At 48.1% G+C, this 23,689-nt stretch overlaps 1 protein-coding gene across 13 annotated transcripts in view; it reads left to right on the plus strand.

Annotated features, from left to right (window-relative positions):
* The window catches only part of PPP1R7 (protein phosphatase 1 regulatory subunit 7), a 33,627-nt gene extending 11,414 nt beyond the window's left edge, over positions 1 to 22,213 (plus strand). For 5 of the 13 annotated variants that reach the window (XM_009444717.5, XM_016950916.4, XM_001158701.8 and 2 more), the window contains 4 exons: positions 1,734 to 1,850; positions 4,799 to 4,903; positions 8,257 to 8,343; positions 21,836 to 22,213. In XM_009444717.5, the coding sequence (XP_009442992.1) occupies positions 1,734 to 1,850; positions 4,799 to 4,903; positions 8,257 to 8,343; positions 21,836 to 22,012 (486 nt within the window). In that variant the 3' untranslated portion in view covers positions 22,013 to 22,213. Of the gene's footprint in view, positions 1 to 1,733; positions 1,851 to 4,798; positions 4,904 to 5,506; positions 5,637 to 8,256; positions 8,344 to 17,842; positions 19,477 to 21,835 lie in introns of those variants that run through there. The other 8 variants (XM_054679692.2, XM_054679690.2, XM_054679689.2 and 5 more) reach the window with 2 other exon arrangements.
* Positions 22,214 to 23,689: the final 1,476 nt, after the last annotated feature.

Consider the following 23,689-nt stretch of genomic DNA (forward strand, 5'->3'; position numbering starts at 1 on the left):
CCTGGACACCGTCCCCAGCAGGATTAGATCTGTTCTCCAGGATCCATTTGACCTTGAAAACGTGGGACAGAATGGAAATAAAAGAATTTTGAAAAGTGATCTGGTGTTCCACAGAAGCAGGATCAAGTCTTCACCAGCTGACTCATAACCACCGTCACGTGCTGGAGGGGAACTTGGGAGGGCGTCCCAGGAGGACTGACATTGGAGGTGGATCTGCCAGGCAGGGAGGAGGGAGGGTTCCCGTGGGCAGGAAGGAGGACTTCTCTCAGCCAGAAGAACACTTGAGCCCCATGCCTGGCTCCTAATCAGGATCATGGCACGGAGCCTTTGCTCCCCCGGCCTGGCTTAGTGGCTTTGGCAGCTGTGTCTGAGCACATCCGCCCCTGCCCATGTTCAGAATGCCCCTCTGCTTGGCTTCTGGAAGTATTACAGCATGCTCTATCTGTCCTGGGCCCTTGAGAGCTTGGACAGGATACAAACCAAGGGAGGGTGGTTTTGGCAAGAGTCTCTTGACAGTTATTGTTAGAGATCTCATGGCCACAAATAGCAAAGCAGCACATTTAAAACTAGAGAGCAGCCCAGATGTCCGCATTTTACCAAGTGTCTCACTATGGAACTTTCTAGGGCAACAGTGGCTCATCACAAATTAATGCAGGCTACAGCATGTGAGGATGCCCCCGCCCCCGCCAAGTCCTGCAGTGGTGTGTGGATTAGCACACCATCTCCCCTCCTAGAGTCCCCACCTGGTTAGCATGCACCTCATCTGGTTATTTTGTGTCTGCTGAAATATTTAAAGAATGACTTGTTCTGCGAGAGAGTGAACTGACAGAGGAGGGAAACTGAAGTCAAATCAATAAACAGTCATTAAACATCCTGCTGTAGGCAAGTCACCGTGGGGAGACCAGACAGGGCAGTGTGGTCACTGCCTCTGGAGGTTTATGGTTGAATAGAGGAGCACACGATCACAGCAAGGAAGAGTGATGTAGGAGGGTGTGGAAACTGGGCAAGAGGGGCAGAGTGCTATGGTGTGAGGGCCCCCCAGGAATCCTAAGTGAGGGTCCCAGGATTTCAAAGACTTGAGGTCAGAGTGCCCCGTACCTCTCTTCTGTAGAGACTGAGGCTCTTGGGAGGACTTTTTTTTTTTTTTTTGAGACGGAGTCTCGTGCTGTTGCCCAGGCTGGAGTGCAATGGCACAATCTCGGCTCACTGCAAGCTCCGCCTCCTGGGTTCACGCCATTCTCCTGCCTCAGCCTCCAGAGTAGCTGGAACTACAGGCACCCGCCGCCACGCCCAGCTAATTTTTTTGTATTTTTAATAAAGACAGGGTTTCACCGTGTTAGCCAGGATGGTCTCTATCTGACCTTGTGATCCACCTGCCTCAGCTTCCCAAAGTGCTGGGATTTCCACGCCCGGCAGGAGGACATTTTAGTGTGTCAGCTCACAAATTTAGAACTGGAAGGGACTTGGGAATCTACTGGTCCTTGGGTTCTGAGACTGTTCCTCAGCACCCCAGGAAATCTGAGGGTTGGGAATGAGCTCAGGACAGTCTTGGACTCGCCACTATTGTATTCTGCCTTCAAGTAGGATTTCCACTGGAAGTCTTAGCAGATATGTCACTAGCCCCACATCGCAGAGCTGAAGCCCAAACAGCTCTGCCCCAGTCCAGGCACCTGCTGGCTGCCTGGGGCAGCCCGTCAACTGCAGTACTCGTTGCTGTTCTGTCCTTTCCACAGGCAATCGAAAATATCGACACCTTAACCAACCTGGAGAGTTTGTTTTTGGGGAAAAACAAAATTACTAAACTTCAGAACCTGGATGCGCTCACCAACCTGACAGTCCTCAGTATGCAGGTACGGAGCTTCCTGAGCCACCCTTCCCTGCGAACCCTGGCAGGGCCAGCGCTGCTGGACACAACCTTAGTTTTTATCCTTCACTGCCTTCACAATTGGCACTTCGTTGCACTATTAGTAAGCAATTGAAACATTAGATGCCATAGACTTTATACACACATGTGCCAAGCAAAAACTTGATTCTCTTTTTTATTTTTTATTTTTTTCAGTTTTTTAGAAACAGGGTCTTTATCTGTCACTCAGGCTGCAGTGCAGTGGTGCTATCATAGCTTACTGCAGCCTCCAACTCCTGGGCTCAAGCCAGCCTCCCACCTCAGCCTACCAAGTCGGTAGGACTACAGGCATGCACCACGACCTTCAGCTAATATTTTGTCGAGGGGGTGAGGAATGGAAGAGATGAGGTCTCACTGTGTTGCCTAGCCTGGTCTTGAACTCTTGACCTCAAGTGATCTTCCTGCCTTGGCCACCCAAAATGCTGGGTTTACAAGCATGAGTCACCACTCGTGGCCTTTCTTTTTTTTTTAAGAGACAAGGTCTCACTCTGTCATCCAGGCAGGAGTGCAGTGACAAGTGCATTCATAGCTCACTATAGCCTCACACTCCTAGGCTCAAGCAGTCTTCCCTCCTCAGCCTCCCAAGTAGCTGGGACTGCAGGTACACAGCACCATGCCTGGCTAATTTTTGTATTTTATGTAGAGAAGGGGTTTCCCTGTGTTGCCCAGGGTGGTCTTGAACTCCTGGACTCAAGCAAACCTCCTGCCTTGGCCTCCCAAAAAATTTCATTCTTAAGTGCCATGTTTTTGGCTTTTTCCACCCACCCACCTCCCCATTCCCCCCCAGTAGCAGTCCTAGATGGTTTTTAGCCAAAGGGGACTTCTTCAGAAGGTGGAGCTTATTCTAAATTCTAAAGTGTTTGGCTCAATGGTAAAAGCAGTTCCTTCCATTGCACAGAGAATATCAACCCTGTTAGACTTCTGCATTTGGGAGTTGGTAAGCACTTGGGTGTGCCTAGGCTCCTGTTTACCTTTTGTGTTGGAAGCAAATTAGCAGAATTGGACCCTTGAAGCGAGATGGAACAGAGTGCTGTGGGGACGAGGCCCGGTATGGTTAATTGATCTCTGATCCCTTCGACTGACACTGAGGGGCATGTGGAAACCACTCTTAACCCTTGGTGAAGCAGAAGTTTGTCAGGCTTCTTTAAGAAAGTTCTTGGCCTGGTACAGTGGCTCATGCCTGTAACCTCAGCACTTTGGGAGATCTACGCGGTCAGATCGCTTGAGCCCAGGAGTTCAAGACCAGCCTGGGCAACATAGTGAGAGCCCATCTCTAAAAAAATTAAAAATATAAAAAAAAGTTCTTAGGCCGGGCGTGGTGGCTCACGCCTGTAATCCCAGCCCTTTGGGAGGCCAAGGCAGGCGGTTCATTTGAGGTCAGGAGTTTGAGACCAGCCTGGCCAACATGGTGAAATCTCATCTCTACTGAAAATACAAAAATTAGCCAGGCATGGTGGCGGGCGCCTGTAATCCCAGCTACTCAAGAGGATGAGGCAGGAGAAATGCTTGAATCCAGGAGGAGGACATTGCAGTGAGCCAAGGTTGTGCCACTGCACTCCAGCCTGGGTGACAGAGTGAGAGTCCATCTCAAAAAAAAGAAAGAAAGAAATTATAATTAATTTACTTTAAAACATTCGGTAATTTTTAGACTTTAAAATTATTAAATCAGGTAAATCTTCACCAAGTGTACCTTTTAACAATGAGTTCTTTTTTGGGGGTTTTTTTTTGTTTTTTTTTTTTTTGGAGATGGAGTTTCGCTCTTATTGCCCAGGCTGGAGCACAGGGGTGCAATCTTGGCTCACTGCAACCTCAGCTTCTGGGTTCAAGCGATTCTCCTGCCTCAGTCTCCCAAGGAGCTGAGATTCCAGGTGTGCACCACCACGCCCGGCTAATTTTTTGTATTTTTAGTAGAGACAGGTTTCACCATGTTGGCCAGGCTGGTCTCAAACTCCTGACCTCAGGTGATCCTCCTGCCTTAGCCTCCCAAAGTGCTGGGATTATAGGTGAGAGCCACTGCACCTGGCCTAACAATGAATTCTTTATATAAAAAACATGTAATTCCCATGCATGAATTTTAGCTCAGTACAGCAGGCTCAAAATTTTGATCCTCTTTTTCTCTCTACATGAGTCCCATTCTAGCATGTTTTTTGTTTGTTTGTTTGTTCGTTTTGAGACGGAGTCTCGCTCTGTCGCCCAGGCTGGAGTGCAGTGGTGCAATCTCGGCTCACTGCAAGCTCCACCTCCCAGGTTTACGTCATTCTCCTGCCTCAGCCTCCCAAGTAGCTGGGACTACAGGCACCCGCCACCACGCCCGGCTAATTTTTTTTGTATTTTTTTCGTAGAGACGGGGTTTCACCGTGTTAGCCAGGATGGTCTCGATCTCATGACCTCATGATCCTCCCGCCTCGGCCTCCCAAAGTGCTGGGATTACAGGCTTGAGCCACCGTGCCCGGCCCTTTATATATATATATTTTTTTTTGAGATGGAGTCTCGCTCTGTTGCCCAGGCTGGAGTGCAGTGGCATGATCTTGGCTCACTGCAATCTCCGCCTCCCGGGTTCACGCCGTTCTCCTGCCTCAGCCTCCCGAGTAGCTGGGACTACAGGCGCTCATCACCACACCTGGCTAATTTTTTGTATTTTTAGTAGAGATGGAGTTTCACCATGTTAGCCAGGATGGTCTCGATCTCCTGACCTCGTGATCTGCCCCACTCGGCCTCCCAAAGTGCTGGGATTACAGGCATGAGCCACCGCGCCCGGCCCCATTCTAGCATGTTTTAAGTGAAATTCTCTGTTCTTAGAATTCTTCAAGATAACACAAAACCTCGTTTCCTAAAAACCGTTTCATTTCGTACCTTCTGTATTGTTCTGACAGCTGTGTGCTCTCCCTCTTGCAGAGCAACCGGTTGACCAAGATCGAGGGTCTGCAGAACCTGGTGAACCTGCGGGAGCTGTACCTTAGCCACAATGGCATCGAGGTCATCGAGGGCCTGGAGAACAATGTAAGACACCCACTGTCTGTCTGGGGCTGTGTGGGCGGTGGGCACCAGGCGGGCAGGCACCTGGCCAGCCAGCACACACTGGCCTCTCGGGTCGGTGTCAGGAAGATGCCCTGCCTCTGGAGGTTTATCAGAAAGACCTTCCCATCCTAAAAACTAAGGGACCCTCTCCTCATACTGAAAAGTGCAGGAGCTGTGTGTGCCTGTTGGCCCTCTGCCCTGAGTGTGCCTTGAAGGGCTGACGCTTTATGTGGGATTTCAGCACAGGCTTCCCTAGGCTTCCTCAATGGGGCAGCATCCACTACACACCCACTGTGCACTGCAGGCATTTTGCAAGATTTGAAAAAAACAAACCCAACCTACTCGTAAAGGGCCCTGTATGAGGGTGACTGGCATCCCTTTAGGCCACTGACCTGTCCGTGGGTCCACTGGCCTCAGCCCCTACTTCCCAGCCCACAGAGAGCACAGGACCAGCTCTCAGTCCCAGCCCCTTCCCCTTCTTACAGTATGAGCAGCTTCCTCCTCCCCCATTCCTCCCTGCCTGCTGTCCACACCTGTCCTCACCTGTCCATGCTCCTCCCTCCCTCCCCGGCCCTTCTCACTCAGGTGCAGGACAGCCTCACGTACTGAGGGGAAGTGTGCTCACAGAGCCCCCACCCTCCTCAGCTGCCTCCAGCTCACCCTGCTCTGCCCCAGTGCAGTGTTCAAGACAAATAAAAGACTTTTTCTCATTCAATTTTACTTGTTTTTTTCTGTTTTGTTAAATTGCCAGCAAATACAACCAGATTGGTCTATAAACATAGTGTTTCAATCTCATTAAAGGCCTTTGTGCCTCAACCCCAGCGCCTAGTTGGCATCAGTAAATTTCACCAACACCTGCATAAAATTTTGGAAAAATTCAAACTTGCCTGTGGAAAGTCTGGTCACCTTCCTTTGACTTTGCATTGAAATTAAAAGTTTATAAAACTAGCATGCAAACCAAGTGTTCACCTGTGTAGTTTAGAGTGGTAAGTCGAGACATGCCTGCAGTGGAATGGCGCTGAGGACTGTGTGGCAGGGGCTGGGGTTGGGGCCGGGTGGGGTGCGCAGCAGGGAGCCCATGCTCAAGGGAGCCCTGGTGCCCTCCTGCACCCTGGCCTCCCTGAGCCAAGGCCCTGCAGTCACCACCAAGCATCCACCGGGAGACAGACAATCTGCAGCACAGTTCACATAAGCAGCCAGTCCCAGCAAAACTGGAAAGAAGTGTAGTTCAGAATTGTACCAGCAGAAGTGCTACACTGTGATCTTGGTTAAACACCAGATTATTCTTGGGCCTCTGAAACAAAACAGAAAAAAAAAAAATTGTTGTATTAAAGGTAATTACGTTATTGTAATCTTCATCATGATCAAATGTGACAGTCTTTCTTCTGCCATTTTTTTCAACTAAAGATCAGACAAATATTTTCTCTTAAGTTTTCTTTCTTAATTTATCTGGAATTTATTTTTATGGTGGGAAATAAGAAAGTAAATGTAGTTTTGTCCCAGGTGGGAACTTAGACGACGCCCCCCATCCCAGTGTCTCCCGACTCCTGTCTTGTTCTTCGTGTCTTCTCCAGCTCTGGGCTCTCCCGTTGGTCTAGAATATGTTTGCAGTGGTCCCTGACAGGTGTAGTTTCTGTGGCGTTGTGTCATGCCCTTTGGTGTGCTTGCTCTCACCCTGTTCCATTCTTTTTTTCTGTTTCTTAAGGAGTTCTTACTAGTTTGCTTTTGGATGAGTTTTCACAACATTGTCCAGCTTCTGTAGAAAAACGTGAAATAGTGTTGAGTGCCTACATGGATCCCTGAGCTCAGAGGTGACAGACCGGTTCTGACAGCCAGAGCCCACCACCGGCTCTGCCCCTCGTGCTGAGCCTTGGTGCTTGGACCTCACGAGGCTCAAATCCTGCGTGTGTTCCAGGCCACTTTCATTTTGCCAGTTTCTGGGCTTGCATACCAGATGACCATGAGCATCTCAGAATGGTGCAGAGTGCGGGGGAGAGCTGCCGTCCGTGCTAGAGAGGCCTGTTCCAGCCCCACCGCCAGGCGGTGTGTCGTTGGATTACCCACAGTCGCGTCTTCTGCAACATTTTCCTGCAGTCCTTTTTGCTCTGAACCCGCCCCACTGAGCTCCCTCGCACACTGTTGAGCCTGATACTCTGTGAGCAGACCTGACCAGGGCACCAAGATGGGGTGGTTTGAAGGCACCTCCTAGGCAGCATGCCACGCATAGCCTGCTGGAGAGTGGCGTCAGACTTGACACACGCAGCTGGTGCCAGCTGGGGTGCTGGGCGCCAAGGCAGCAAGGGTGGTACAGCCAGAGGAGCTCCCAGGCCACAGCCATAGCGCTTTCGAATTGGGAAAGCTACTGGCTGGGTACATTTCAGGGGAGATGGGGGGAGGAGTATTTGCTTTTGAGAAATTTTTTAACTTTCCCTTAAAACTTAGAAGGCTTTGGAATTGGAATACCAAAAATGCAGTAGAAAACCAAGGAAGGGACTCAGGAGGGAGCAGAGCGTGAGGGCAGAGAAGGGAATGAACTTTGTCAGAGGTTCTCAGACAGCTTGTAAATGTTTTCCTTTTGATGAGAAACAAAATTATTACTCAGGCTTAGCTAACGTGTATTGGAAAGTGAGTGACTGATGTGCATTTTCAGAGTAGAAGATCCTAAAAACACACTCTTGTCTCCCAGTGGGGGCACACACCCTGCAGCAGGTGCTCAGCAGGCCCAGCACCCAGTCCTCAGCACGGGTCCTTTCTCTGCACTCATGCTCCCGGCACCCTTTTCCCAGACAAGAGTGTAGGCCTGGGGTCCGAGAGTCCTGCCTCTCCCACTGCTACTGTGCGCCTGGGCAGATTCTTAGCCCCACTGAGCCCCAAGTTCCTCATCCCTAAATGAAGAGAGGAACTTTGTTTTGAAGATTACTTGGTCGTACATTTCCTCGTGATGAGCACTAAGTAAATGTTACTACAATTGTCAGCCTTTCTTCAGAGCGTCAGGGGGTTACTCGGTTCTTCCTGGGACCATCAGTCTCACTAGATCTGTCTCAATGGACAGGGATCTGGGAGCACTGGGCTTGGAGTCTGACACAGTCTCAAATTCCAGCGATCAGGAGAGCTCAGGGAGGTAGCTGGGCAGGCTCTGATGGAAACACTGTCCCAGGGAGGGCTGCAGGAAGCAAGCAGGTCTCGTCACCCTCCATAGCATGCCCTTACCCTGTGAGGGCAGAGAGGGCAGTGCACCTGCAGCCCTAAGGTCAGCACTTGACACTGCCTGCGTGGTCATGCAAATCACTGTTGATCAGAGGTAATCCAGGAAACATTTTATTTCCTTCTTTTAGAACAAACTCACGATGTTGGACATTGCATCAAATAGAATCAAAAAGATTGAAAATATCAGCCATCTAACAGAGCTGCAAGAGTTCTGGGTAAGTTTAATACACGCTGGGGTTGATGACACTTTGACTAAACTGGTCTCACTGATTAAAATGTCTTATGAATGAATACAAGAATCTCCTGTAAGCCTTCATGCTGAGTGACTCCGCACATCATGAGATTTGGGGTGGGCGCTCTTGTAGACTTGTACTGGGTGTTGTCTGTGCTCCTCAGCATGAGCCACAGATCAGCAGCATTGACATAGCTTGTTAGAAATGCAAAATCTCGGGCCCCACCATAGCCCAGATGCAAACTGAGTCAAAATCTTTGCTTTACAAGACTCCGAGTGATTGCAGTACACACAGAGGTTGGAGAAGCCCTGATCTAGGTATGGGTAGAACCTAAAATTGTCATTTGACCAAATGGTTTGCAAACCTCAGCAGAGAGGCAGATGCATTCCCTACAGATATATTCCAGCACAACAGAAGGAAATGTTGGATGGGTTTCTGCAGTTAGTCATCTTGGAATTTGCCTTGTATTTGTCTTGTCACAGGTATGGTTTCAGGAGTAGTGTTGTGGAGTCAGCAGGAAGAGAAACAGAATATAAGAAGTTTTTGCAATTCCTCTAAAGGGGTTGGGAAATGATCCCCGAGTCGAAGTCTTCAGTGTTAGGATTCCCTTAGAGAAATCTCCTAAGGTTTATTGCCTTTCCCCTAGCACGTGGCCCTGCAGAGACTGCGGCACAGGTGTCACCCTGTGATGCTGGGAATGTAGTAGTGTCCTCAGATACATTCAGTCTAATCCAGGATTCATGCTGAGTGTAAGGCATCATTCTTCCTTGTCTCTCCTCTAGCTGTGCTGCTGACCCTGCTTATGTCCTGTGCTTTCTCCTTTCCCCACTTTAAAAGGTCATCCAAGTTTCCCTAGAACACAGGTGGCCTGCTGCAAATGTTCCTTGACCCTTATTAGTGGCACTGGGTCTTGAGTAGTGTCATGATGTGATACCAGAGCATGTCTGGGAAGATCAGAGCCAGAATTTGGCAGGTGATAAAGATGTACCAGTCCAGGGGGAGCCTCAATGAGTCCAGGTGGGTCTATGTGCAGCCCACCCTTGAAGGAAGGTGTGGCTGGTGGTAGGCTGGTTGAATTAGTGCATAGGGAGTTGGCAAAGAAGCCAGGGAACAACACAAAAAACCAAACAACAGGAATAAGGAGTCCAGAGACAGAGGACCAGGTGATAGGGAAAGGGCATCTGGCAAAAAATTAGGGAGCAGGTTTGGGAAACGAGCTGATACTGAAGCAATGTTCCTGAAGCTTAACGATTCCTTCTGCATGCCCTGCCTAGGAACAGAGCATGGGGCACAGAGTGCTGAGACCACAGGCAGGGGCCAACCTGGGTACCACAGCTAGCAGGGAGGCAGGCAGGCTGGTGATCAATCACTAGGGGCCAGGTAGTGCCTGACCCTGTAACACAGAAGAATCCTGTTCCTTAGGCCACCAAAGATAGTAAAAAATAGCCAGAATTTGCACAGTGCTTTATGGTGTCCATACCTCTCTCCATTCTGATCCAATTATCATAGCAACCATGTGGATAAGGTCATATTACCCCGTTTTACAGGTAGAGAATTGCATTCCAGGAAGGAAAGCTGCAAAGCAGGAATTCTCAGACTCAGTTCCATGCTCATATCACATTTGAGAGGCACATCATTCGTCTCTAAGGCAGAAATAGAAAACCAGTCTTAAGTTTCTGATAACCCACATACTATGTTGATTTTTCTGCCTATTTGTTCCAATTACTGAGAGAAGAATGTTGAAACCTTCCAACTATAATTGTCAATGGATCCATTTCTCCTTTCAGTTCCGTCAGTTTTTGTTTCTTGTATTTTGAAAGTCTGTTATCAGGTGCATACATATTTAGAATTGAGGAATTCTTGATGAATTGATCCATTTATCATATGAAATGTTCTTCTTTCTTGCTTATCCTCTTTATCCTTGTCCTGGAAGGGTATCTTGTCTGTTACTAACACAGCCACTTCATCTGTCTTATGATTAGTGCTCTCATGGAATCTTTCTCCATCCATTTCCTCTTAACCCGTGCCTTTATAAATAAAATGTGTTTTTCATAAAAAGTATATAACTAGATCTTGCTTTCTTCTCCACTCTGAGAATCTCTGCCTTTTAAGTGGTGTGTTTAGACTGCTTACATTTAATATAATTACATTTAATTACATTTTGTGTAATGGTTGAGTTTAAGTCTATCATCTTAGTATTTGTTTTTTATTTGTCTCATCTATTCTTTGTTTACTCTTTCCTACCTACTTTTTGGAGTGACTTTTTTTTTTTGCAGTCTATTTTAACTCTATTATTGGCTTATTTGCTATATCTCTGTATTAGTGTTTTCTTGTTGATTGTTTGGAGGGAGGGTTGTTTTAGCGATTAGAATTTAAAAATACATTTTTAATTTATCACCATCTATATATTTTACATTTAAATATCTTATGATCCCCATGATACCTTATCTTTTAAAGAAATTTAAAAATGGCCAGGCGCAGTGGCTCATGCCTGTAATCCTAGCACTTTGGGAGGCCAAGGCAGGTGGATCACCTGAGATCAGGAGTTTGAGACTAGCCTGGCCAACGTGGTGAAACCCTGTCTCTACTAAAAATGCAAAACTTAGCTGGGCATGGTGGCACATGCTGTAGTCCAAGCTACTCAGGAGGCTAAAGCACGACAATCACTTGAACCTGGCAAGTGGAGATTGCAGTGGGCCAAGATCGCGCCACTGCACTCCAGCCTGGGCAAAAAAGTGAAACTCCGTCTCAAAAAAAAAAAAAAATTTAAAAACAAGAAAACTCACTTATTTTACCATTTCTGGCATTGTTTATTCTTTCGTGTGGATCTAAGTTTCCACTTGGTATTTCCCTTCCACCTGAAGAATTCTATTGTTTTGTCGTGCATTCTGCAGTAAACCAATCCTTCACTTTGATTTGTTTGAAAAATCTATTTAATTTGCCTGCATTTTTGGAATTTAATATTATGGATACACAATTCTAGCTTGACAGGTTTTTTTTCCTTTTTAAGTACATTAAATACTTTGTTCTTTCATCCTCTGGTTTGCATTATTTCTCCTTTATAAAATTTTTATTATTTTAAAAATATTTTTTAAAAATAAATAGAGATGGGGCCAGACACGGTGGCTCACGCCTGTAATCCCAAGGTGGATCGCTTCAGGTCAGGAGTTTGAGACCAACCTGACCAACATGGCGAAACCCCGTCTCAACTAAAAATTCAAAAATTAGCTGGGCGTGGTGGCACGTGCCTGTAGTCCCAGCTACTGGGGAGGCTGAGACAGGAGAATCGCTTGAATCCAGGAGGCAGAGGTTGCAGTGAGCCAAGATCGTGCCACTGTAGTCCAACCTGGGCAACAGAGCAAGACTGTCTCAAAAAAAAAAAAAAAAAAAAAAAAAAAAAGGACAGGATCTTGCCATGTTGCCCAGACTGGTCTCGAACTCCTGACCTCAGACAGTCCTCCTGCCTCAGCCTCCCAAAGGGCTGGGAGTACAGGTGTGAGCCACCACACACGGCCCTGGTTTGCATTATTTCTAATAAGAAGCCAGCAGTCATTTTTATCTTTTTTCCTCTGGCTGCTTTTTAATGTTCTTTTTAATCATTGTTTCTTAATTTGTTTTGTTTTTTGCAACTTGAATATAATGTGCCATGGTGTAGTTTATTTTCTTTGATGTGTTAGGGTTAACTGGATCTGTGAATTTATGGTTTTCATCAAATGTGGAAAGCTTCTGGAAATTATTTTCTCTAAAACTGTTTCTGCCCCTGCTCCCCTACCCCGGTTTCTCTCTGAAAACCCAGTTATGCATGTTCCTCTGGTACTAGCGAGGCCGCTGAGGCCATTTCCTCCACCCTGTTCCACCCCTCGGGCTTTCATCTTGCTGTGCTTGTTTGCATAATTTCTGTTGTTAAATCTTCAAGATCATGATCTTATCATCTGTAGTATCCTATCTGCTGTTAAGCCCATGTCATGAATTTTTTATTTCAGATACTGTATTTTTCTCAACTCTAAAAGAACATTTGGCTTTTTTTTTTTTGGTAGATTATTTTTCTCTCTTCATTAGATTCGTGTTTTCCTTTAAGTCCTTCCTTCTTCACGTCTTGTGATTTTGTATTAGATCCTGGGCTTTATGGTGTTCAATTGTTGAATGTCTGAAATTTATGTTGTTTTCCTTCAAAACATACTGAACTTTATCTGACAGGCAATTAAGTTACAGCTTGATCCTTTTGAGGCTTGTTTTTAAGCTTTATTAGAGTACATCTAAATAGTCTACTCCATAAGATTAGTCTAGCACTGTTTTGAAGCTGTGGCCCTCCTGGGATCTCTGGTGAATATCCTGTGTATTTAAGTTCTCTCCACTGTGGTTGACGGGAACACAAACATGGACCTGCTATGGGTGAGCTCTGGGCATTCTGCAGCTTTGGGCTGCTTAGTAGTTCTTCGACCAGCCTTTAGCTTTTCACTCTGCCTAGCACAGCTTCATCTTCAGTCCAGGATTCCACAGGATACCATGTGGATTTCTGGAGGCTTTTTCCCTACATATCTCACTCCTATCTATACATTCCAGCTCCCTTTGCCTCCCCAAACTACAATCACCATCTCAACTCTGTGTGGCCACCAGGCTCTGCTTGGGTTCCGCCTCCTTGTGGTCCTGAAAGTTCCTCCAGGCAGAAGGCCGGGATGATCACACCACCCACCTCATTTGTTTCCTGTCTCTCAAGAATCACTGTCTGTGTTGCCTGTTGTCTGATGTATAAAAAACAATTATTTCATATATTTTATCCTCTTTTTTTTTTTTTTTTTTGAGAGAGAGTCTCGCTCTGTCCCCCAGGCTGGAGTGCAGTGGCGCGATCTCGGCTCACTGCAAGCTCCACCTCCTGGGTTCACGCCATTCTCCTGCCTCAGTCTCCTGAGTAGCTGGGACTACCAGCGCCCGCCACCACGCCCGGCTAATTTTTTTTGTATTTTAGTAGAGACGGGGTTTCACTGTGTTAGCCAGGACAGTCTCCATCTCCTGACCTCATGATCCGCCCGCCTTGGCCTCCCCAGGTGCTGGGATTACAGGTGTGAGCCACCGCGCCCGGCCTATTCTATCCTATTTTCTAGTAGCTTGTGACAAAGGCAGGAGCTCAGCACCAGCTATTCTATCATGGCTTGAAACAGAAGTCCTACTTATTTATTGTGGTAAAACATGCATAAAATAAAACTCACCATCTTAACCATGTGGAAGCGTACAGTAAGTGGTATTCAGCACATTCATAACGGTGCACAGCCATCACCACCGTCCATCTCCAGGACTCTTTTCAACTTATAAAACTGGAACTCTGTACCCATTAAACAATAACTCCCTATTTTCCCCTTCCCAGACCTTGACAATGACCCTTCTACTTTCTGTCTCTATGAATTTAACTACAGACCTCATATCACTGGAATCATGCAGTATTTATTTTTGTGACTGGCTTACTTCACTCAGCATATTGACCTGAAGATTCACCCATTCTGTAGCATGTGTCAGAATTGCCTTTCTTTTTAGGGCCAAATAATATTCCACAGTATGGATATTGTTTTGTTCACTCTTATCTCACCAGCATCTGGAATAGTGCCTGATACACTTTTTTCTTTTGAGACAGAGTCTTGTTCTGTCACCCAGGCTAGAGTGCAGTAGCATGATCATGGCTCACTGAAGCCTTGGCCTCCTGAGTTCAAGTGATCCTCCCACCTCAGCCTCCCAAGTAGCTGGGACTGCAGGTGTGCACCAATGACCTGGCTACATTTGTGGGTTTTTTGTTTTGTTTCGTTTTTTGTTTTTTTGAGATGGAGTTTTGCTCTTGTCACCCAGGCTGGAGTGCAATGGCACAATCTCACTGCAGCCTCCGCTTCCCAGGTTCAAACGATTCTCTTGCCTCAGCCTCTGAGTAGCTGGGATTACAGGTGAATGCCACCACGCCTGGCTAATTTTTGCATTTTTAGCAGAGACGGGGTTTCACCATGTTGGCCGGGATGGTCTCAAACTCCTGACCTCAGGTAATCCGACCACCTCGGCCTCCCAAAGTGCTGGGATTACAGGAGTGAGCCACTATGTCTGGACCATTTTAAAATCTTTTGTAGAGACAAGGTCTCACTGTGGTGTCCAGGCTGGTCTCAAACTCCTGAACTCAAGCAATCCTCCTGCCTGGGCCTCCCAAAGTGCTGGGATTACAGGTGTGAGCCACCATGCCCAGTCAGTGCCTGAAACATATTTGAATGAGCAGAAGGAACATAGAAAAGGCTGGCCAACTGGGTGGAGGCCAGCTACAGATAACATTGGAAAATATGTTATCCACATGTGTCAGATGCAGGGCTAACATCCTTACATTAAAAACAGCTCACACCCAGGTACCACTTGAAAACTAGGGGTGTTCACAGAGCAAGAAGTAACAGTTGCTTGTAAATACATAAAGCATTTCCTATCTCATTAATTTTTTTTTCTTTTTTTTTTTTTTTTTTTTTTTTTGAGATGGAGCTTTGCTCTTGTCATCCAGGCTGGAGTGCAGTGGCACGATCTCGGCTCACTGCAACCTCCACCTCCCGGGTTCAAGTGATTCTCCTGCCTCAGCCTCCCAAGTAGTTGGGATTACAGGTGGCTGCCACCACCATGCCTGGCTAATTTTTGTATTTTTAGTAGAGATGGGGTTTTGCCATGTTGGCAGGCTGGTCTCGAACTCCTGGCCTCAAGTGATCTGCCTGCCTCGGCTTCCCAAAGTGTTGGGATTACAGGCGTGAGCCACCATGCCTGGCCATATCTCATTAACTTTTAAAATCTACTAAAACAGTGAGATACAGTGTTATCTGTCAGGTTGGCGAAGACTCGTAGAATGCAGTTGCAACCAGCCTGTGATGGCAGCTGGCACTCTCGTGACTACGGAGATAGCTGTGTTTCATACAAGTTTTCTGTAGGGCATTTAGAACCTTAAAAATACCACATGCAGCCGGGCACGGTGGCTCACACCTGTCATCCCAGCACTTTGAGAGGCTGAGACGGGTGGGTCACCTAAGGTCAGGAGTTTGAGACTAGTCTGACCAATATGGTGAAACCCCATCTCTACTAAAAATACAAAAATGAGCCAGGCGTGGCGGCATGCACCTATAGTCTCAGCTACTGGAGAGGCTGAGACAGGAGAATTGCTTGAACCCAGGAGGCAGAGGTTGCAGTGAGCCAAGATCGTGCCACTGCACTCCAGCCTGGGCGACAGAGGGAGACTCCGTCTCAAAAAAAAGAAAAAAAGGCTGGGCGCAGTGGCTCACGCCTGTAATCCCAGTACTTTGGGAGGCCGAGGCAGGTGGATCATAAGGTCAGGAGATCGAGACCATCCTAGCCAACATGGTGAAACCCTGTCTCTACTAAAATACAAAAATTTAGCTGGGTGTGGTGGCACGCGCCTGTAGTCACCACTACTCGGGAGGCTGAGGCAGGAGAATCGCTTGAACCTGGGAGGCAGAGGTTGCAGTGAGCCAAGATTGTGCCATTGCACTCCAGCCTGGCGACAAAGCTAGACTCCATCTTAAAAAAAAAAAAATCATAGAGAGCTTCCTAACCAAGATTTAAAAATCAGTGAAAAAAGAAAGAATAGGTATATCTAATTTTATAAAGCATATGTATTTTGCATGATGAAAGAGTCCATTGGTCGCCTGAAAGGTTAAGGTTAAGGTTATTTTCTATGACATACAAAAAGTTCTTTAAAGTGAAAGAAAGCGATTCAATAGAAAAATAGGTGGAGGATAGCAATACACAGTTCACCAACATGATGCATCCCGCCCCTGCCATACGCGACTTGTTTCAAGCTGACATCCAGGGCCTGGAGGGTGGGCTGAGACCAGCACTGCCCTGCTCAGGCCCCCACCCTCTTCCCAGTAATCCAGGGGAAAGGTAGCATCACAGTGACCAAAGGCAGTAGCCAGGGGAGGAGAAACATTTGGCAGGAAAGTTTCCACCCTCATGGTGTCTGATGCCGGCATGGAGCCCATCTGCCCACTGCCCTGCTGGCACAGGGGCCTCCCCAGGACCCTGCCAGATGCTCTGTTGGCAGATGCCGCCCGCTCGTTTAGGCCAAGTGATGCCATTTGGATTACGTTGCAGGCCTGCTCCATGCCACAGCTGTGCTTCCTCAGCCCTCTTGATGGAATGCTTTCCTGTAGGCAGCGCCCTGCACAAGCAGCCTGTGCCAGCTTGGCACCCCTGACCCAGGGCTGTCTGGGTGTGAGCTGCAAGGAGCGGGGGGCACAGGTAGGGGCTGCTCGAGGAGAGGCTGTGTGCCTCCCTCCCAGCATGTGTGCCTGGCCTGGGCCCACTTTCTGCTCCCCTTCAGTCTAGTGATGGCCATTTCATTAGGTTTCAGTTGCATTCCTTTAATTACAGATGAGTCTAACCCTGGCGCCTCTGTTTTCAACCACTTTGTCCTTTTGTTCGCTCTTGATACTTTCTGCTAGCTTTAGTCCAGTGCATTTTCCCTTTTATTATTAACTTATAGAGATTCTATCAGTGAATGATACTAAACCTTAGTATGTCATCTGTGTTGCAGATACTTTACTTTGTCACTGTTCTTCAGCTTTTTTTTTTTTTTTTTTTTGAGACAGAGTCTGGCTCTGTCGCCCAGGCTGGAGTGCAGTGACATGATCTCGGCTCACCGCAAGCTCCACCTCCTGGGTTCACACCATTCTCCTGCCTCAACCTGCCGAGTAGCTAGGACTACAGGCGCCCGCCACCACACTCCGCTAATTTTTTTTTTTTTTTTTTTTTTAGACGGAGTCTGGCTCTGTCCCCCAGGCTGGAGTGCAGTGGCGCAATCTCCGCTCGCTGCAACCTCCGCCTCCCGGGTTCACGCCATTCTCCTGCCTCAGCCTCCCAAGTAGCTGGGGCTACAGGCGTCCGCCACCATGCCCAGCTAGTTTTTTGTATTTTTAGTAGAGACAGGGTTTCACTGTGTTAGCCAGGATGGTCTCGATCTCCTGACCATCGTGATCCGCCCTCCTCGGCCTCCCAAAGTGCTGGGATTACAGGCGTGAGCCACCGCACCCGGCCTCCTTCCAGTCTTTTCTCTGGTGTCTACATGCACTGAGTTTAAGAATAGCTAGATCTCAGCCGGGTGCGGTCAGGAGACGAGACCATCCTGGCTAACACGATCTCTACTAAAACTACAAAAATATTAGCCGGGCGTGGTGGCGGGCGCCTGTAGTCTCAGCTACTTGGGAGGCTGAGGCAGGAGAATGGTGTGAACTCGGGAGGCAGAGCTTGCAGTGAGCCGAGATTGCGCCACTGCACTCCAGCCTGGGCGACAGTGCGAGATTCCATTTCAAAAAAATAAAAAAAGAAAAGACACTGGGAGGAAATATGCCAAAATGAGAAGCCCTTGTGGGTAGTTGGTTTCTTTTTTCCTTTATACTCTATAGTTCTCCTGAATTTTCTGTAATGAGCATGTATTTCTTTTTTTTTTTTTTTTTTTTTTGAGATGGAGTCTCGCTCTGTCACCAGGCTGGAATGTAGTGGCGCGATCTCGGCTCACTGTAACCTCCACCTCCCGGGTTCAAGGGATTCTCTTGCCTCAGCCTCCCGAGTAGCTCACCATCCCCACGGACAGCTCTCGATGTGGCCGTGCCTGTGTCTGGCAGCCTCACCATCCCCACGGACGGCTCTTGATGGGCCGTGCCTGTGTCGCGCATCTCCTTTGTTAAACTGTCATGGAGATTTTCAGAAAATAAGTGATTTTTACATTCTACCAGTTGTGTATGAAATGTATCTTAAGAATTCTACCCATCTTTTGCTGAAAACATTACTGAGTTTGGGGTAATTAATGTGAATTTTCTATAATATCAGCCAAAAAAACTGAAGGGAAATACAGGTATCCTATGTATGTATATGCAAAATACACACATAGAAAACCCCATAAATACAAAATGCAAGTTTGGGTTCCAGAAACCAAAAGAGTCTGCCAGGAAAGCGTCAGCCAAGAAGACGCTCTCTAGCAGAATCCCAGCCGTTGGTTCGGGCAAGGGATCAGCTGCTGAGATTACTGGGAAGGATGTTGAAGAAGGGATGTTTGCACACAGGCCCAAGGATCATGCCACAGAGAACTCGCTAATTGCAAAGGGAAAGCATGTCCCCAGAGTCATCTGGGGTCACCAGCTGATCTGCAGGATAAAACTTAGCATCCCTAATTGTGGGACCACCTGAAGTGCTGCGTCCCCAGTGTGAGTCATCTATGCAGTATACCTACCAAAAATGTTTAGTCTGATCTAACCAAGCATTCATACCTAACTTTGAGTTTATGGGAAGTGTAAGAGCTAGAAGAACAAGCTAAATGACAATGAGGGATACTTTACAAGACAGTTCTTCAAGAAGCCAATTTTAGTTTTTAAAAAACAGTGTGAGAAGGACATGGGAGGTGCTCAAGATTAGAAGAGACTGAAATGGTCCCTCTGGGGGAAAGGAATGTGCCCGCGCTCCCCAGCCAGGCTCCCTGACAGCCCCAGTGTGCAGAACTTGATAAGAGAAACATAAGGTCATCTTTTTTCCATGATGAGTGTAACATCTTTGCCCCATCCTGGGATTCAGGAGCCTCTGGAATGTCTGTGGAGACAGAGTCTCATACAAGTGAATGTTTTTAGTTCCATTTTGGAAAAATGCAAAGATAAGAATCTCTGAAAGTTACCAGTATCAAACACATTATTTACACATTATTTACAATGCACCATTGGTGGTGAGCAGAATTCCCTGTGTTAGGTTTACTAAGTCCTGGAGAAAACTGCTCTGAGACTGGCAGTGCTATGGAAAATTACAACATCTGCAATTTATAAAGATGGTCCGCCAATCTAGACTAATAATGACATTGGAAAATGCTGTGATGTGTGAGACAAGAAGCATCTGGTGTGTGACAGACACAAATACATCACATATCGAGAAAGAAGGAGGTGACACAGCTTGAAGGCCTCCCACGCCAGAGCTGAAAGCCTGAGTCAACTGCCAGTGGTGTTTTGAATCATTTTTTAAATAGACTATGCTACAAGAAAATCTTACTTCTTCCAAACAGTGTGATATTGCTACTTTCATTAAATGAATGTCCTTTTTGTGTGTTTTGTGGTAGAAGTGGTTAAGGCAGTGGTGTTCAGTCTTTGGGCTTCCCTGGGCCACACTGGAAAAAAGAAGAATTGTCTTGGGCTACACATAAAATACGCTAACGATCGCTGGTGAGCTAAAAAAAAAAAGTGAAAAAATCGCAAAAAAATCTCAAAATGTTTTTAAGCTTACAGGTTTGCGTTGGGCCTCATTCAAAGCCATCCTAGGCCATTTACAGCCTGCAGGCCGTGGGTTGGACAAGCTTGGTTTAAGGCGTGTGTGTGCATCATTTTTGTGACTCTCCACTTTAAGGGGCTCTTTCTGTTAACTGACCTGTGACCGGCCAATCACAGGCCTGGCAGGTGGATGGCTTCCCCTGTAATTCTAGTGTTGCAGGCTCTGCACCGGCCAGGCCACACAACCAGCGGGGCGGTGCGAGTATAGTAACAGAGTAGCATTTAAGAATGTATGCTCACGTCCCGTCCACATGGAGGCACTAGTCGGGACGGCAGCCCGGCACCAGCCCTGGTGGTGCAGCTCCTCCCAGCAGGTGTCAGTCCCTCTTCAAGGGCTAAGCTCTAGGATTTGGAATTCTTGGTTTCCCAAGGCTGGTACGCACTAGTCCCACAAAAGGTTCTGTGAAAATAGGGTCCCTCAGGCCAGGCGCAGTGGCTCACGCCTGTAATCCCAGCACTTTGGGAGGCTGAGGCGGGTGGATCACTTGAGGTCAGGAGTTCAAGACCAGGCTGGCCAACATGGTGAAACCCCATCTCTACAAAAATACAAAAATTAGCCGAGCATGATGGTGAGTGCCTGTAATCCCAGCTACTTGGGAGGCTGAGGTGGGAGAATCGCTTGAACCCAGGAAGCGAAAGTTGCAGTGAGCAGAGATTGCCCCATTGCACTCCAGCCTGGGCGACAGAGCAAGACTCCATCTCAAAAAAAAGAAAATAGGGTTCCTCAAACAGGCGAACCTGTGAGATGCACGTTATATTCCTCTCTGGGAGGCCCCTGACACACGGTAAGTTACTAAAGACAGCCTGGCTGTGACAGTGGACCTGGTGCAAAACTAGCCCTCCTGCCACAGACAGATAGAAAAATATGAAACAACTCTATTCAGGCAGTGGACAGCAGGCAGCACGCACCTGCAGGCTCTGAGGAGGGAGTTCCAGCGCGAGCCCCGTGATCACCCCACTCCTTACCTGGGATGTTTCCCAAGCAGAACACAGTACTTTCGAGTGGAAGAGGCAGAGATCAACATCTCTGGCAGCTAGAGTGTGCCAGACAGGGCCCCAGAGAGAAGGGGAGCTGTGCAGAGCAGGGGTCCAGAAGTCCATGCAGGGACCCCCCAGTCGGACCACAGCTGTGGGCAGGGCAGTGGGCAGTGTGGGCCCCAGAGTAGAATGCCCCTGCTTGCATTCCGTTCCACATGGACAGTTCCCGTCCTAACTTCCCTGTAAAAGGAGTCGAAATCTGTCACCCTATAACGAGTGCCCCTGCCTGTGCCCATTGTAGGTTCACAGTCAAGTCCAGCTGCCTCTTCAGGAGCAGTGCCCGTGCTCTTGCCACCACGGTTTGCCTAGCAGGCCCTGAGGCCGGGCAGCTCTGAACATGTGATTTCTACACACAAGGTGTTTGAAAGGGAGGGTCAGACCAACAGGGTTTGAAGCTGGACTGGCTCCCCTTGTTCTGGAGATGGCACCACTGCACTCCAGCCTGGGCGACAGAGCGAGACTCTGTCTCAAAAAGAAAAAAAAAATGCAAGAGAACTCTTCCTGCCAAAGGCAGGTCCCTCCAACTGGGCATGGCAGGGCCAAGATGGTAAAATGTAGCCTGCAACTCAGACCTCTGGATCCCACCTGCTCACGATTTGTGTCCCTGCACTTGGTATTGGGTGAAAGCAGCAGCTGGGACTTCCTTGTGGAGAGAGCCATAGAGGTAATTTACAGAAGAGTTGAGAGTTTTAAGTAGAGCGGCCTCTGTCTGCTGTGTCAAAGTGATGGCGCAGAGTGCAGCCTTGGGAATGATGGCTGAGAACTGGTTTGTAGAAAGTGCAGCCCACCCTGCTTTGACACTTGCCTATGGACGAGTGTAGCAGGCAGGTGGCCAGAACTGCTTTGTCCTTCCTCTGCTGACCTGAATGTGGACTTGGCCCCGTCATAGTGACTGGCCCAGGGTTGGCTATGGACAGGTAACTTGTACTTGGGATGCAGCTGAAGGTGGCCAGGATGCACCAAGAGGCCATGGAAGGTCCCATGAGGTGCCAGGGAAGACCCACACCTGCTCGCCATCTTCTGAGTGGGAAGGAGGAGGGTGGCTAGTGGACCCCACCAGAGTCGAGGGCTGGGCTGTTTGGTTCTAAAGGCTTTTCTGCTGTGTGTGTCCCCAGATGAACGACAATCTCCTTGAGAGCTGGAGCGACCTCGACGAGCTGAAGGGAGCCAGGAGCCTGGAGACAGTGTACCTGGAGCGGAACCCCCTGCAGAAGGACCCCCAGTACCGGCGGAAGGTCATGCTCGCCCTCCCCTCTGTGCGGCAGATCGATGCCACGTTCGTCAGGTTCTGAGTCCTCCTTGCTCCTCATGTGGTCCCTCTCCTCGGAAGAACTGCCCAGCCACGGGTTTTTAACCCACCTGTTGCTCCTGAGGTTGTCACTATATCAACAGTCACAAACCCAATGGCAATAAAGGCACTGACGATAGCTGGCGCGCGCGACGCCACACACCATTTTCAGATGCCGTTTGCAATTAAATCTTGCCACACTGTCCTCCTGGGTGATTGTTGACAGTTATTGTAGCCACAGAGAGAACATAAGACACGTTGCGTTCATTCGCTAGAAATTCCTGTTTCCTTCTCTCAGAAGGCAGTCACAGTCCCTGCCTGAGTCGTGTGAAACACAGGGCCTGAGAGTGCTTTACAGGCATTCACGTGCTGTCCGAGTGGCATTCGGGGGCTGGCCTAGCTGGCCCTAGTCCTGGTGTGCAGGGTTCAGGCAGTCCTGACCTGCAACAACCGAGGTTTTTTAGTCTTTTAACCCAGCCATTTTCAATTTTTTAAAAATTAGGTAAGTTAAAAAAACATGGGTAAAAGCTGACTCAGCCCTGTGTGCTTGTGTTCCTTAGAGCTCTCCTTCAAAGAGCGCCAGGCAGGGCTGACTGCTTTCACGTGTGCCCGTCAGTTCTCGCCACATCCCTTGCCTGTGGGTGAGAGCTCAGGTGTGGGGAGGGTGTCCTGTGTCCCACACGGTGCTGTGCTGCTGCCAGAATGCGAGTCCCGTTGAGCCTCTCCAAAGACGGCCTCCAAGGATCTGAACTCTTGGCCACTGGTATAGTGGCCTCCTGTTCTCACCCCATTGTTATTTTGGCTTTTTTAATATAAAATGTACATTGACAGACACCCGAAGTCTGGATTTAATGCTACCAGGGCATCGTCACCTCCCAGGGTCTCAGATTTCTCCTCCCGCAGAATGAGGGCCACATCATGTGGTCACCAAGGTCCCTTCTGCCTCCGGGACTCTAGACTCTAGAACCGTCTACTTGAGGAACCAGGACTCTAGAACCGTACTGTCCGATGTGGTCGAGGCTGCAGTGAGCCATGATTGTACCCACTCCAGCCTGGGTGACAGAGGGAGACCCTGTCTCAAAACAAGTAAGTTTTAAAAGGCTCCAAATTAATACCCAGCCATCTGTTCTTTAACAGACATTTTTACAAACGTACAAAAAATGTGGAAGTGATGAGGACAGGTATGCTAAATCCAGCACAATCCTCATCAAAATGCCATTTGATTTTTTTTTTTTTTTTTTTTTTAAGGAGTCGGTCTCTGTCACCCAGGCTGGAGTGCAATGGCGCAATCTCAGCTCACTGCAGCCACCACCTCCCGGGTTCAAGCGATTCTCCTGCCTCACCCTCCCTAGTAGCTGGGATTACAGGCACCCGCCACCACACCCAGCTGATTTTTGTATTTTTAGTAGAGATGGGGTTTTGCCATGTTGCCGGGCTGGTCCCAAACTCCTGACCTCAGGTGATTCGCCCACCTCAGCCTCCCAAAATGCTGGAATTACAGGGGCGAGCCACCGCACCCAGCCACCATTTGATTTTTTGAGACACATTAAATTCTAAAATTTAATTTTTTTTCCTTTTTTTTCTGAGACAGAGTCTCGCTCTGTCGCTAGGCTGGAGTGCAGTGGCGCGATCTGTGCTCACTGCAAACTCCACGTCCCGGGCTCAAGCGATTCTCCCGCCT

This window comes from Pan troglodytes, chromosome 13, assembly GCF_028858775.2.
Source record: "Pan troglodytes isolate AG18354 chromosome 13, NHGRI_mPanTro3-v2.0_pri, whole genome shotgun sequence".
Classification (NCBI taxonomy): domain Eukaryota; kingdom Metazoa; phylum Chordata; class Mammalia; order Primates; family Hominidae; genus Pan; species Pan troglodytes.